This window comes from Empidonax traillii, unplaced genomic scaffold (assembly GCF_003031625.1).
Source record: "Empidonax traillii isolate 1590-97213 ecotype Southwest subspecies unplaced genomic scaffold, ASM303162v1 scaffold201:size1909950, whole genome shotgun sequence".
NCBI lineage: Eukaryota > Metazoa > Chordata > Aves > Passeriformes > Tyrannidae > Empidonax > Empidonax traillii.
This window is the reverse complement of record NW_020955394.1, coordinates 1469583-1485256: the sequence shown is the minus strand read 5'-3', so window position 1 is coordinate 1485256 and position 15674 is coordinate 1469583. Positions and strand designations below refer to the sequence as shown.

General features: G+C 39.8%; 1 protein-coding gene across 2 annotated transcripts in view; it reads left to right on the top strand.

Annotated features, from left to right (window-relative positions):
• SH3GL3 (SH3 domain containing GRB2 like 3, endophilin A3) overlaps positions 1 to 15169 on the top strand; it is a 62105-nt gene extending 46936 nt beyond the window's left edge. For both annotated transcript variants that reach the window (XM_027886999.1, XM_027886998.1), the window contains 8 exons: positions 52 to 120; positions 1343 to 1415; positions 1777 to 1920; positions 2648 to 2781; positions 4140 to 4298; positions 7055 to 7158; positions 8366 to 8493; positions 14250 to 15169. In XM_027886999.1, the coding sequence (XP_027742800.1) occupies positions 112 to 120; positions 1343 to 1415; positions 1777 to 1920; positions 2648 to 2781; positions 4140 to 4298; positions 7055 to 7158; positions 8366 to 8493; positions 14250 to 14455 (957 nt within the window). In that variant the 5' untranslated portion in view covers positions 52 to 111 and the 3' untranslated portion in view covers positions 14456 to 15169. The remainder of the gene's footprint in view (positions 1 to 51; positions 121 to 1342; positions 1416 to 1776; positions 1921 to 2647; positions 2782 to 4139; positions 4299 to 7054; positions 7159 to 8365; positions 8494 to 14249) is intronic.
• The last annotated feature ends 505 nt before the right edge of the window (positions 15170 to 15674 follow it).

Here is a 15674-nt window from a genome sequence, read left to right as displayed (position 1 = left end):
GATATTTATTCTGTAATTAATACCTTTTTTCTCAAATTTATCTTTTTACAGTTATTCAGTGAAAAAATAAGTGGAGCAGAAGGAACAAAGTTAGATGAGGAATTTCAAGAGATGGAAAGGGTAAGGAAAGTTGCATTATGTTTTTCAGCATTAAGCTATTGCAGAATCAAAAATGTTCCATGTTTCAAGTGATAGAATGGTATTGTAGATTTAGCTGGGGGGGGGAACCTCACAATGTGCTCCCAAACAAATATATAAGGATGAATGAAAATTTGCCTTTGAGCCTTGTCAGCTCAGCCAAGGGAGAAGAGACATCCTCAAAGGAAAAGGTTCCACTGACACCTCTCACCAGTGAAGAGAAGCTCCTTCATGAATAGTGCAGAGTACCAGGAGGGACCTTTTTCTTCTGTATGGGAGATTAGAGAAGTCTTCAGTGTTAGTGAGTCTTTGCATCTGTCACAAAGTCTTCCCATCTGATATTATTCATTATAAAAATCAAACTACTTGGGTGATATTTTTCTCTTGATAGAGAATTACATTTCTTAGTATAAATCCTTTTTCAGAAATTTACATGAACTGTGGAAATTGAGATGTTTGCTATCCACTTTTTAGTTATTTTGCAAATTAAACAATGTTACTGCCAGTTTCTGCTTTTACAGCTTTATGTGCTTTTTTTTTTTTAGTTGCAGTTGCCTTTCTTTGTATTTTTTCATGTTCACAGCAGACCTAAGTGACAGCTTTTATTGTTGGTAGATTGAGAAAAAAAGTCTTGAATTTGTCATCCAAACGGGCTTCTAAGTTTCAGTTTCTTTGGCTATGGAATAATTATTTCCTTTCCCTACATTATAAGGTTTAAAATAATATGCAGACCTGAAGGGAGGAAAAGGGGAACAAACCAGAAATGCGATTTTTTTTTTTTTTTTTAAATAGCTTTTCCTAAACTGTTAAATGGGAAGACAGTGCAAACTACTGCTTTAAATGGCCCTGGCCCCAAGACTGTGAGGGATATATTCACTCTTTGTCACATGTGGAGAAAAGCAGTCTTAAAACCAACTATTGAGCTGGCAGAAAAATTGTAGTCTAGAATGTGTAAAGCAGTCAAGACTGATGGGCTGGAAAGGCAAGCCCACATTTTGATATAAACCTTCTCTTTTTCCCAGTAGTACCTGCCAATCAGTGGGCTTTTTTGCAAAATCCTGTCATAACTATGAAATGGATATTTATGTTGTTTTATTTTAAATAAAATTTCATAATCAGCTAGAATAGTATATTATGTCCAGTAGAATGATCAGCTTTCTAGTGTACAATTTGCTTTGTGCTAACTGTTACTTTTCTGTTTCAGAAAATTGATGTTACTAATAAAGCTGTAACGGAGCTTCTGTCCAAATCCACGGAGTATCTTCAGCCAAATCCAGGTAGGACAGGAACAGTAGGTCCTGGATTTTGATGAACATTGTTTTATTACTTGGAAATTAATTCTAGGCAAATAAAAGCTAATTAGGTCATCATGGTGAGGCTTCTCTCTGGAGTTTGCAGAGTTCTAAGGAAGTGAGGGAGAGAGAGCAGGACATGGGCTTTGGCTGTGCTTGTATCTACTTTGTGTTGGCTTTCTACAATATTTCTAATCAAGGGGCTCACAAGCAGGACTATTCAAAGGAATGTGAGTGTTGGTGAATATCCACAGATGACAGCAACTGTTCCCACTATATATTTGCCTGGATTAGTTTTAAAAGTGGTTTTATCACTTTTTTTTTTTTTTTTTAATGTCCTCCTCAGCATACAGAGCCAAGCTGGGAATGCTGAACACTATGTCAAAGATCAGAGGCCAGGTTAAAACCACAGGCTATCCCCAGACAGAGGGACTCCTGGGAGACTGCATGATACGGTATGGCAGAGAGCTTGGCGATGAGTCTATGTTTGGTGAGTCTGGGAATCTCCTCTGGGAATATTTCTGCATAAAGTTCTTTGCAAAATATTACTCAGTGACATAATCTGTGTAAATAGCTGCTGCAGGTAAGAGGGAAGGTTAAGTGCAGGGATCAGGGGATGTCTGATATAGTTAAGAAACATTTATTCTTCATTTGTGCTTCTGCACGTTTGTCCACCTCTGTTGCAGGTGGGTTTGATAACTGTTGCTGGTGCCCTCTGATCATCCCTGCTATTACCATAACCATTCTATTTTCTAAGTTGCCAAATCTAAGTTATTTAGGGTGATTCTTAGATACAGTGTTTTTCTTTTAACCTTTAAATAAAAATGGTTATGCTGTATTTGAAGAGTAAACTAAGGAAAACATTTCTGTAGAAAAAAATAAACAGTGACTTTAGATTTTTGTTTTGCTCTGTTTTTTGTTTGTTTGGTTGTGATTTTTTATTTTTATTTTTTTAAATAATGACCTGGGCAAACACAGTAGGGAAAACAATAATTTTTTTTTTTTTCCTCTGATACCCTTCAGAAAAAAGAAAAGTAATTCAGAACAAAAACTTTCCAGTTCTAGTTTTCTGTTTGGAACAAGCATAGCTTGAATTATTTTTACTCTTCAAGAGCCTCTGGCAGATACAAAGATACCTATTTGAAATGGGTATTTCATTAGACAGATTTTCTGCTTTTGCATATTTTGAGCTATAAATAGCTTATTCTTTACCATAGGCCTTGCACTGCTGGATGCTGGTGAGAGCATGAAGCAAATGGCAGAAGTGAAGGACTCGCTTGATATTAATGTCAAACAAAATTTTATTGATCCTCTACAGTTATTGCAGGACAAAGATTTAAAAGAGATTGGGGTAAGTTTTCCAGTGCACATCTTCACTTATGAATAATCAGAGTCAATCAAACTCTACTTTCCTGAGGTTTTTCTTGAAAGCAATAAGGCAGATAAATTTCACTGCATATAAGTTTCTCTCTCTGGCAAAACAGTGATGAAATCCACTTAAAATCAGTGCCTGGCTATTTCTCACTTGTCTAACCTACTGCATTTGCTATATTGCTTGCAGAATCAGTAGAAGGATAGTGAAAAGAATGATATTCTTTATTTTTCTGTGATTTTATTTTAACCAACATTTTTATTAAATCTTATGAACATGTGAGTGGGCTGTGATTTACTGCTAGTGATTATCCTGTCTTACCATCTCTGTCAGCCTAAAGCTGTTTATAATGGGAAATGAATATAACTGTTGAAAAAGGCTATTCAGGGCAATCACAGAATGTTCTGAAAAGTGTCATAAAATGTTGAAGTGCCATATGCCACTACGGGAAAAATACAGGACACAATTTTAACCTTTAGAGTTAAGTTTTTCAGTGTTTTTGTTTACAATGAGACAATTCAAAGAAAGCCAGGCAGTCTTTGTCTGAGTCTGTTGATTCCAATGGATCTGGGTAATAAGCAAGTTAAAACCCTGATGAAATGCAGAAATGAAAGTTATTTTATTTGTTTACACATAAATGAATGTGGAAAGCATAGCAAAAAGATAGTAATAATGTCTTGATGTCTCTAGCTGTCTCCCATGATATATAACTGTTTTCAGTTGTGGTTCTTCTGAACTGATGAAAAGAAATTGTTTGACATTAGTTTTAATGAGCATTTTGTACTGTCACTTTGAGTCCATTCTCTAAGTCTGTCAGTTCTGTGATTTTTGGCAACAGAAAAACTTGTGTAGATAGATAGAAGTGTCAAGTTGCTACCTAACAAAGAGAGCGAGAATACAAGATTTATTGAAGCACTGCTTATGATGGAAAACAACCCTTAAACTTTTAGCAGTCATACTGCAAGCAATTCAAGACATAAAATTGAATTACACGTAGAATAGGGTGACACACACATTTAGGTTGGATCCTGCTTCTCATTCAGAGAATCTGAGGTGTTGCATATTTAGTGAAATCCATGAGGTTGATGTCTAAGATTAGCAAATCAAAACAGCCAATACCCCATGTGCTAACAGAAGGCTGTTTATTTAAAATTTCATTCATCTATGCAGCCCTTGACTTACCTGATGCTGCCTCGGATCAAAGGGATGGGCTGTAACAATCTCTGAGCCTCGTGTTTCTCTAAGTCTGCATATATTTGCATCCTTAACTGAAATTTCCTGTGTTTGTTTGGGCAAGTCCCATTTGGTCCTTCTCATAAATGTTCTGTCTAATTTAGCATCATTTGAAGAAATTAGAAGGACGCCGTTTGGATTACGATTATAAAAAGAAGCGTTTTGGAAAGATCCCGGATGAAGAAGTTCGACAAGCAGTAGAAAAATTTGAAGAGTCAAAGGAACTGGCTGAAAGAAGCATGTTCAATTTCTTAGAAAATGATGTAAGTCTGTCCTGCATTTTTGTTTGCTGCAGTACATCCAAAAGGGCAAACGTGTGGGATTGGATAAAGCCTGTCCCATCCTTCACAGAAGGTGAGGTCTGAAAGCAGGAAGTGCCTCTTCCCGGTTTTAATCTCCTGTCAGAGAAGAATGTAATGCACAGCATAAATGGGAGAACTCAAGAGTTCAGGAATTTCTTCTGGAGATACAGTGGCTCAGACAGGATTGCCACAGAGGTCTTAAGTAGAACTAGGTGAGAGTAGAATGTAGTTTGGTCAGTGAGAGGGTGAAAGTTGGGAGATTAGCACAGTCATAGACCTGCTGCTGAAACTATGAGCAAGGGTACGTACCCTGTGTTTTATTTTAGATCACTTACAGCCAAGACTTTGCTGCTGTTTTGGAGTCTCTGAATGATTTTACCTCTGAAAATCATTATTATTACTATTTGGCTCTGAAAATTACTCCATAGAGTGAGTTTGTGGCTTGGGCTCAGGTATGTGGACTTTGGCTCAGAGTCCAAGTCCATCATGAAATTATGTCTAAATAAGGAGCAGCTGTGGTCATTCAGGATAATCCTCTCTTCTGTCCACACACAGAGGAATAGCAGGATGTGCTTTCTCCCGTGTAATCATGAAATTGTAGGAAAAGAGAACTGGACCCATTTGGGTCTATTCCAAAGCTTTCTCTTCTCCTTTAGGTGCAGCATCACAGAAAACACAGCTATAAAGCAAGAAGTGCTGTCTGAGCAAACTGCAACCTCTCCCTCTCTGCACACCCCGTTATAAACTAGCCTGTAGCTCCTGAACTGTTTGTGAGTGGGACACACTGGTTACAGCAGGGTATAGTCTAAGGCAGTAAAGCCTCTTGCTGCTTCACCAGTGCAGTTTATATGAGGGCAGCTAAAACTGTAACGTGCTCCATCAGCAGTTCCAGCACTGTCCCACTGTGGGCTCTACCAATTGCCTGGTTGCAGTGTTTTTGTGTTTTACAATTCTGCCTTCCATAAGCAGCTGAGAAATGTTTGAGAGTGTTTATCGTTAGTCAAAGCACCAAACTAAGGGTAAAACAGTGCAGGAGTTCAACTGGTTTAGCTAAGCCACTTGAAAACTTATTATGCTTTCTAGCACAACTTATGCTGCCTTTGGGAGGGTGTGAACTGGATGTCCCTTTGGGTTTTTTTTCCATACCCATTTCCTATTGTTTCTTTTTAAAGAAAACTCTGTGTCTTTCCCTTCCATTTTCCATGCTAAGCCAGTCTGTCTGTCCTCCTCAAACTTCTCATTACAGCCCTGCGGTGTAACCCCAGTCTAACTGGGTTTGCAAAGATCTTAACTGCAGTCACTTCCTTATGATCCTTTGCAGTTCCCCAAGTGTCTCCCTCTCTTGGTCTCCTTGCCATGCAGTCTCTGTTCCCTGAGGTCTGATTCCCAGCCATCTTGCCAGGTGCCTTTTCCAGACTCAATCCTGATGCACATCTTTCTCAGGTTTTTGCACAGCTAGTTCCAGACCTCCCACATAGACACTGTTGCAGGCACTTCTTATCAGATCCATCTTCCTGCCTTTCCCACTCAACCAGTCCCAGGCTCATCTTCCTAAGTGGCTTTTAGTCCCTCAAGTTTCTCTGGCTCTTTCCCAGTTTCTCTCTCTCCTCTAATACATGATTCCATATTTCTCCTGGCTCATAGTTGTCTTGTTTGGACAGTCCTTTTCTCTGACCACCCTATCCAAACCCCAGGCACTTTATGTGTTGTCCTCAGCTGTTTACATTACTCTCTTCTGACTGTGATGGAATTGTATCAGCTGTTGGTTTGGTTCTATGCATTTTATTTCTCTGTGCTATGTGACAGCGTTTGGCTCTCTTGGAGTCCTGGCAGAATTTCTAATGGTCTTTTTAACTGAGTAAAAGCAGACAAAGTATAGCACAAAATTGCCATGGGTTCATAAAACATTTGTAGAAAGTTTACTCAGATATTTTCTTATGATCCAGTGTCTGAAGACATCATGATGGAATGGAAACATGTCAGACTTCTTGGGGTCTGTCTTCTTAATGTTGTCTTAAAGGAAGAGGACAAATCTGTTACTGCTCCAACCTCTCATACAGCTAGAACTTTTCAGCTTGTCTTAGGGGAATAAGATTATTTGTTACCTCATGAAGAAAAATATTTTGAATTTTTTTTTTCTCCTTCACATTCTCCCTTTCCTTCACATTCATATTTTTGAATGATTGGCTAATGCTTTTAAATTCCAAACAGGTAAATCAGGTTTCATTTATCGGTTTATAAATGCTGCCATCTAGTGAGGTAAGTTCAGATCATTTCAGAACTGTAGTTTATAAACACTGCTAATAAACACTAATGGGTCTGAGTCACAAGAGCTGTCACAGTGTAATTTCTTCCAACATTCTGATCAGAAAAGCCCCACTTTCACCTGCTAAGGGGTCATGTCCTATTAAATCTTTCGGGCTCGGGTGTTGACAGACATCTGGCTTGGAAGTTGAAAGCAGAAGGGATTTGCACATTGTGAGAGGAAATGACTCAAGGACCCAGCCCTGAGTTAGTGAACTAGAAGTTACACCTCAGTTTTGTTCAGTTTCCAACTGGCAGTTTCTTCGATAGAATCACATGTGCTCTTTTCCAACAGCCTCCACAAGGTACCGTGGTCTTTTGAGATACCAGGTCTGTTTTGAATGATCTGTTCGTTTATCCTTCAGTGAATGTACTGCAGGCTCCTTACAACTATTTTCCTCTCTGTATTTCAGATAGAACAAGTCAGCCAGTTGGCTGTGTTTGTAGAAGCAGCACTAGATTACCATAAACAATCCACAGAAATCTTGGAGGATCTGCAGAGCAAGCTGCAAAACCGGTAAGACTGAAACCCTCAGAAAGTTTTGATCCTCTTTTGCAGCCGAGGTTCACAACTGTGGAAGGTCACTGAAGCAGGAGATCCTGTAGCACCAGCTCACAGATGCACATTTGCTGTGCTTTGTGCTGTACTGAACTCCACTGCTTTAAACTGCTGCCACCTGGCAGGTTTTTGCTGTGCTGGGAGACTTTAATGCAATGCAGGATCTGCCCAGGGAGCTCTGAGTGCGTGCAGAGTGTCTCTCACATCTGCGGAGGTTAATGAGGACAGCCTCCCTTTGTTTGGGAGTTTATTTCAACTTGCATACCTGCAGTTGTGTTTTGGAGGCTTTGCTGAGGAGTTGGCCTCTCTTCATTGAGATTAAAGGTAGAACAACATTCTGCAGCACAGTGAGGAACCAGCCAGCTGGCTCAGGACACAGCTGTGCTGTGATACACATGTGAAAGGCCCAGGTACTTTGTGTCATCCTAAGAGAAGTTAAAAATGTGCTGCCATTAATGTGTTCTTGGGGAACCAGAGACCCAAGTGTCACCTTAGCAAAGGCAGAGTCAAGAGAACTGTTTGGAGCTTTCAGATCAGGGTGAATATGGTGGCTGTGAGCGTTGGCATGAGGGTATCTGTGTCTGCAGACACCCTGCACCATCCCAGCTGGAGGGGGCAGGGAGACAAAGAGTCCTCAGCTGAGCCACATGCACATACAGGAAGGGGTACTGAGGCAGTTTTGGTGGCCAGATGGTTGTTTCCCATTTTCCCTAATGAAAAGGCAACGTGTGAGTTGCAGTGCCTGGGCCTCTGTCCTGCCTGTGTTTTTGTATGTGCCATTTGCAGCTGAGCTTTCCAGAGAGCTCATTCCTGCAGCTTGTGCTGAACTCAGTGGCAGCCGTGGGTGCTCATCACTTCTCAAACTCAGACTGTTAATCTTTATACCTCTCTCAGCAGGACTGAAGTATTAAATAAAATTCTTAAATAAAACAGGGACTTGTTGAAATTCAAGTATTGCATGAGAATTGAGGAGCCTTTAGTAAAAAAACACACATCCCCCCCAGAAAAGACCAACCAACCCAAAACCCCACCACCATAAAACCAAAACCAGCAGGAGGTTTTCTTACCCCACCTTTCAAACAGCAAACCACTGAACATGAGCTTAAGTTCTGTAAGTATTTCTTCCTTCAGTGTCAGTCTCTTGCCACTCTTCTCTCTGTTACAGAATAAATGTAGCATCTAGTCGGCCTAAACGTGAATTTAAGCCAAAGCCTGTAATAACTACAACTCTGGAAATCGGTGATAATCAGCAGCACAATGGGATTGCCTATAGTTCTTCCATAAAATCATCAGGTGAGTCTGTCACCACAGAATTGTTGTGTCTATAGATGCTTTGCCAGGGTGTGGCTTGAGGTATTCCTTGTGCCAGGAGAACAATGGATCCACGAGGCATCAGTTTTCATGCATTTGACTCCAGTGTGTTCCCCAGATTTGGAAATGGAATGGTGAAGCATTCTTGCTCTCAACAGCCTCTCACCCCTCTGAATTTTAGGTGTGGCATTCTGCTTGGTCTTTTAGGTTTTCTGTATTGCCACTGAGGGTGGGAGGAGAGAGGGAGAGGCACTTGCAGAAAACAGTTCAGTTCTTGCAAAGACAGATGCCTGTGGTGGGTGTGTTTGATCACTGTCTGGAGTATCTCCAGGTGCTAATTTTTCTCCACAGTCTGAGACCATAAATGATCAGTACAGGATGTTAAATATTAACTATGTAAAATTCAGAGAGATGACTCCCACCCTTACTGATTTTATTAACATTTTTTACTGTCCCCTAAATTGTATGTACATTAATGAACTGAAGTAGGGGTGGTGGTGTGGGCGTAGGATCCCTCCTTTGATTAGGCCCTAATTCCACAGAAAAAATCAACTGTTGAAAGTTGTATGAATAGTAATAATTAGTAAGGTTACACTACTCATTAAAATAGCTTTTCTTCATCTCATGAATAAAATTATTTTGTCCTATCTCCATAATGAGTACAGTGCATGATGAGATAAGCCCAGTTAAAAGACTAAACCAGTAAAAAACCCAAACAAACAAAAAACTCAAAACACAAGAGAGAATAATATGCTAAGGAAAGACAATGAAAAAAGCCAAATTTTTCCATAAACATTTTTTGTAAAGAAAATAGAGGGGAAGTAGGAAGCCAAAGGTTCCCTTCTCTACTTGGCATGGTACACAGGATCTTTTTCTGAATGTTTTTATTTTTTTCCCTAACTCTCCATTTTCCTCTTCCCTCCAGTCTTGTTTCTTTTTAAAGGTTGTTGGGAGAGAAATGAGAGAGCTAAAAGTGAAAGAATAACGCTTGGAGCTGTAACTTCATGCTCCTTCTAATGTCTCTTTAATTTTCTTGCACTGTGCTACAAGAGGAAGCTGTTATACAATCCGTGCTGAAGGGGATTTGCAGCAGTTTGGCAGCATAAATCCACCAGCAAGATCTGATTCCTCGATTTGTTTGAAGCTCCCCTTGCTGCCTGGATGCTAAGAGTAGTTTTTGTGTTGCTGTCAAATGTGGGATGGAGGGAGAGAACCCTGCACGTTTTCCCAGGTCAGACCACTGGTTCCTAAGACATGTGATACAAGGACACGTTTCATCCGAAGCGCTGGAGATGTTTGCGGTGATCAGGAACTTCCTGGCTATTTTAGGAAAGTAGCAAAACCATAGCAAGTTTATTAAAAACTCAGCATACAATTTCTAGGCCCCTGTCAATTACTTATCAAGTTATATATAGCTTTTATTTTGTTCTGTTTTGCACGTGCAGTGGAGAAAGGAGGTTCAGATTCAGCATCTGTGTATAAACGAGTGTGTCAAACCACATTACAGTGGTTTATCATTGCCATCAAGTAATTGATCCAAGATGTCCTTTAAGGGTAATCAATCCTGCCTTTGGGAGAAAGACTTCTCAAGGTTGCATCCAACCCAATTAATTGAAGAAAAATCGCAGTTTTAATGAGCTGAAATTCTAAGATAAGGAAGGAGTGAGCCACTTCCATTCATTGGCTCCATTCATGGACTGCTGCATGAACTGTTTGCATATCAGTAAATGAGTGGTTGTCTCTCAGTGCTGTCAGAATGCAAAAGAAGTAAGACAAAGATGGAAGGGATGAAAAGGAGAAATGGGATATATGTAACAATTCTTGCCATTCTTGGTGTTGTTAATGACAGCAGAAAGACCACGTATCACTTTTTTTTTCCCTGAAGAAAGTGAGTGCTGTGCTCACCTCCCCAGCAGGTACAATCATCAGTGAAATCACTGTTTATTCTCTTCTCTTTTCCTACTCAAAAATTTTCCATATAGATTTCTGTGGGACTGCTGTGGGGTCAATATGCCCAGCTCATAAGTGGGGAAACCTTTCTGTCCCTTTCTAAAATCAGGATCATGAAACAGATTAGATTTATAATCTGTGATTTAGAGATGTGAAGCAGACAGCTCTAAGCAAAACTGCTAAATGCCTTAAGGTCTCACTGTGATGGAGGGGGATAGAATTACAGTCATCCTCTTTTCCTCTAGAAAACTGACCTCTTCATCCTACACAAACAAGTACTTTCATGCTCAATTTTCCCTGTTTACACACTGACCCTCTCAAAATATAGATGTTTAATTTCTCTGATACTGTCACTCAAGGTGAGTAGTACCTTGGTATTCAGAGAGCCCATGGAGATCTACAGGTCAGTTCAGAGTAAGCCAAGATACTTTCACTCAACTGCCCCATTACAGATCTGAGCATGGAACTGACTTTTCCTGTGTTTCACAACGGTTTTTCAAGTTAAGTATCAGCTTCTTGGGGCAGAAATTGTATTTTCCTTTGTATGGTCTCTAACACGTGGGGATTATTTACTACTAATGACTTGCACACATTTGCAGGGCTAGATTCACATAAACCTAATTTTTATGTTGCGATTTATTTGGCTGCTTTGAGTAAGCACAGATTAAAAAAAAATCCGTATTTTAGTTCTAATTCTTTGTTATCCTCATTAATCAGCTGCAGCTGTGAGCATCATCTGGCTCATTTTAGAACTCTGTAATTGCTGTATTACATCATGCCTTTCACTCCTTTTGTTTGTCAGGTTTGACTCTGATATGAAGTAAATGGATCTGGTTGCCACGTGCTGGAATTTAACATAAGCATTTAAGTGTTTACTCACTTCAGCTACAAGGGAGGCTGGGATTAATTATGTTAGTAAGCTTCCAGTTTGCAATTATTAAAGTACAGTCTTGCTATCTTATGTATACAGCATGGTATAGAGGACAGAGTAGATGCAGGTACAGGCAGTAACTCCCTTTGGGGAAAACAAGCAAGCAAAAAACCAGTCTGTCATTGAATGGCATTCTGCCTTCACCCTGTAACACTCCAGAAATCACAGACAGTTATTTGCTTAACCTGGTTTTTGCTGTCCAGGCCTGAGTGGTCTGAAAGTTAATGACAATTCTTTTTTGAAGGTGACAGGATAGTGTGGCCAGATTTAACCCCACAACTAGAGAAATAAAGGAGATGTGTTTGGAGTTGCAAATCAACATAAGTCCTGTCTGCAGAAATACAAGAGTGCAGTTTCTTCAGCTGAAACCGCTGCAATGTATGTGCAAGTATTTAATAGACAGCAAAAGGCTGGAGTGGTGCCAGCAGTTGTGTGATGTTAACCAGAGTGTGTTGCAGACTGTCAGGCAGTGCTGCCCCCGTTACCTTTGTCAGGGGAGCTTTGTCTCATTGGATTATACAGTAGCAGCAGCTGCCTGACTCTAATGAAGACTTTGACTGATCCTGCAGCCTGGAGTGAAACCTGTTGTGCTGGCTGTGACCATTATTTGAAAATCTTTCCAGGCTGCCAGACATCTTTTCAGTTCTTTGGAGCTTAAAATGAACCAAATGTGATCCATCTCATATCAGGTACCTTACTGTCAGAAATTAACTGGCCTGCAATAATAAATTAGCCCCATTGGAGCAGCTGGTGAAAGTGAGGAACTCTGTCAATTATTCTGAGCACTGCCTTCTGCTGTTGACAGTTCCAGAGAGCTGGTACCAGTTCTACCTTGGCGAAGGCTGAAAATAACTCAGCTATTTTTAACCCAATCAGTCCACTTTTGGTTTTAAACACAGTCCATTTTTGCTGGGCAACTGACTCATCTTTATTTCTGCTTGGACTGTTTCACCAAAAATAGGAGAACCGGGCTTTCCCCTGGACCAGTGTATTAGACCAGCCCTAATTTAGTCTCTACCTGTAAAATTATCCTGAGTCTTCCAGAGGCAGAGGACGAGGCTGGCACTGTGACAGTGCTGCTCTGGGGAGGTTTGCTGATCTCTGCTGGCAATTCTCTCCCATTGTTATAAATAAAAGCTCTCTTCTGTTGCTATAAAGCATAAAACATACCCACAGAATAGAAAGGTAATTCCTACTTGCCAGTTTTATAACACCAGATATTTCCCCAGTTGTATGATTGTCAATTAAAAAGATGCTTTCACCTGTCTGTTCTCACTGACTGATCACCAAAATAGTTCTCAGCTGGTTTCCTTAAGAGACCTAATTCCTCTGTCTAGAAAATGCCTGAAAAGTTTCTTTTAATAGTTTTCTATGCATTACCATGATTAACAGATGAAAAGGCATTTTTGCCATCTTAGCTATTATATCTGTATTGCATTATTAGTTGTAGGCAGATTTACCCATTAAAAAATGATTCCTCAAGGCAATTGCATGATTAGCATGTGGGATAGCTGGGAGAGAGAGTCCAGACTGGAATGCTGGAAAATTGTTGCAATGTTCCAAATAAGACAACCTGAACAACTTAATATTTAAGAGATTTAACTGCTTAATGTAAGTATAGTGTTCCAGAGGTGTCATGCTCCCAGCTGCTGCGCTGCTGTTTACATGGCAGCAGCAGGAAATCTTCTCTCCTGTTCTTGCTTTATAAATGTATTTCAAATTACCAGACTTTCACTTGGATATACTAATATGTTTGTAAAAAATATGTTATGGCTGAACTGCAGTTGAACCTCTGGCTATCCTTGGCCATGGAGCTGAGCTTTACAGAGCAAAGCTTTACAATTTGAACGTTACATTATATTAGAATAAGTTATTATTCATAAATATGAATTAATATATTACATATATACATATTTACCACAAAACCAAGACAATTAACAGCCCTTCATGAGAATATCTTTATAAAAGGTAACTGCATTTACAAGGTTAACTTCTTTTGCTAATGGCAGTTCTGTTTTATACTTTATATTGTACTTTATATTTATATTTACTTGTTTTCCTGTAAGTAGATGTACTTACTATTACATTTGCATATGGTACCACTAATATTTTAAAAGAGTGATTTTGGAATGAAGATTTTATAGCAGGGCAAACAGTGCAAGTCACAAGAACAGCCAGATGCTGTATTGGAAAACTGTTTTCATCCCTATAATAGTTTGACAGGCACCACTGTTCCCAGCATAACCTTTGCTGTACAGCAGCTCGGGTCCAGTAGCCCAGAAGTGCCTGTCACTGCTCAGGTGAGGGGAGGGTGCAAGCCTTGCTCCTGCAAAGGCACCGGGAGTGTGACAGTCCAGGTGGCTGCCCCCAGGCTGCAGGTGTGTGCAGGGAGGAGGGACTCGGAGCCCCTGCCCTCTGGTGGTATCCACACAGGATCACGGGGCTGGCTCTGCAATTTGTTTAAATGATCCCCTGTCATTTCCCCTGTTGACTGTTCTACTTCCTCAGCTCCTGCCCTTCCGATTCCTCTGTGGCAGCTGCTCCAGAGACCACACTGCTTTTGACAACTGATTACTCAAACCTTCAGTTTGAGATAAACATCCTTTTCAAAGGGAAGGCAGCTAGGAATGGAAATGGAGTAGCATCTGTACTTAAGGAACAGAATTACACTTTAAACTTATTATCACTAGTCTTGTATTTTATATGCAGAAGCGCCAGATGGTAGTAGGTAAAAGCAATGGAAAAACTATCAACAGGACAGCAGGGCTACATTTTTGACCCCTTGTTTCATGCTCGGTGACTGGTGGGATGCTGTGAAGCTTGATTAATATGGTTGTTTTTTCTGTCACGGGGGCAGGTTCTTCAGTGCACATGGATCAGCCTTGCTGCCAAGCTCTCTACGACTTTGAGCCAGAAAATGAAGGCGAGCTTGGGTTTAAGGAAGGGGACATCATAACTCTGACCAATCAGATTGATGAGAATTGGTATGAGGGGATGTTAAATGGAGAGTCTGGCTTCTTCCCCATTAATTATGTTGAAGTGATAGTTCCCTTGCCTCAGTGATTGTGTCATTTGAGCTGTGAACATGATTTCATGACTGAAATGGATTCACAAATGTTCTGTCAGTGTGGCATTCTGTGAAAGCCTTGCTATTTGACTGACTTACTGACTTTTGTATGCGTCTTTTTAAAATGTATTTATTTTATATTCAGAAAAATTTCACCTTCCCTGATTTGTCAACCTGCAAAAAAACCCATACCTAGTTTTTTTGCTTTGTGCCTTGAAGATCACTGTATGAAGTGTTTACTGGTAGCTCACTGTTGCTCCAAAAATGCATTTCCTCGCTATTATTGTATGTGGATTTTTTTTTTACCTTTGGCTGTGATGATTTTACTATTGAAAACCATTTTTAAAAATACTGTTAGTGAAGCTAACTGTACCCAGTTCCTAAGTTACTGATGTCATTGAGCTCTTTTCATCTATCACACTGTAATTTATTGTGAACAAGTTAATACATCTTTCACATTGTATGTTGACAAAAGGCAAAGTGGTTGTTGTCAATATGATGATGATGTTGTACTAAGTACAAGTTCTCAGCATTGAAAATTCCTATAATTTACTGACCAAACTGAATAAATATTTCTGTGGGATAAGAAGAGTGGCTGCTGCTTCTGTACCTATAGTTCTGGCATTTGTTTTTGAACTGGAGGTCACTTTTGCTGAATATATGAGCTTTCAGTGACAAAAACAATGCTACATTAAAAATGCATGAATAAAGTATTAGTTTTATAACACCTGAGGCACTGAATTCTAATCACCTTGCCACCTCTCTGCTGATTGTTTAGCATTTATAATGTCTAACTTTTCTTTTCTAGGAGGAGGATAAGAGACAAATTCCTTGGAACTGAGTACAAACTGCTTCTAGTTCCACAGGGGTTGTGTAGAACACCAGTGAGAGAAATAGGTATTCCAGGTGCCTACTGCAAACAAATGACAAGTCAAAACACTTCTACTTTTTATGTTTAGCTGAAAGGGATTGAAAGGAAGAAAAAGAGAAAATGAGGTGGTGAGGAAAAGATGTGATAACTAAAAATATGCTAAAAAAAAGCATCAAAATTAAGTACTTAAGTACTTAACCAAATGAAGTTAGAATCACCATGTTTCTCTGTTAGCCATCTCTTGCATGTTTACTGCTGGAGTAGTGACCAGATCAAGTCAGCAGCCCCAGAAGAAGATGTGGTCTTTTGCCTATTGCTCTCCATACAAGATAAATTGATGAAAA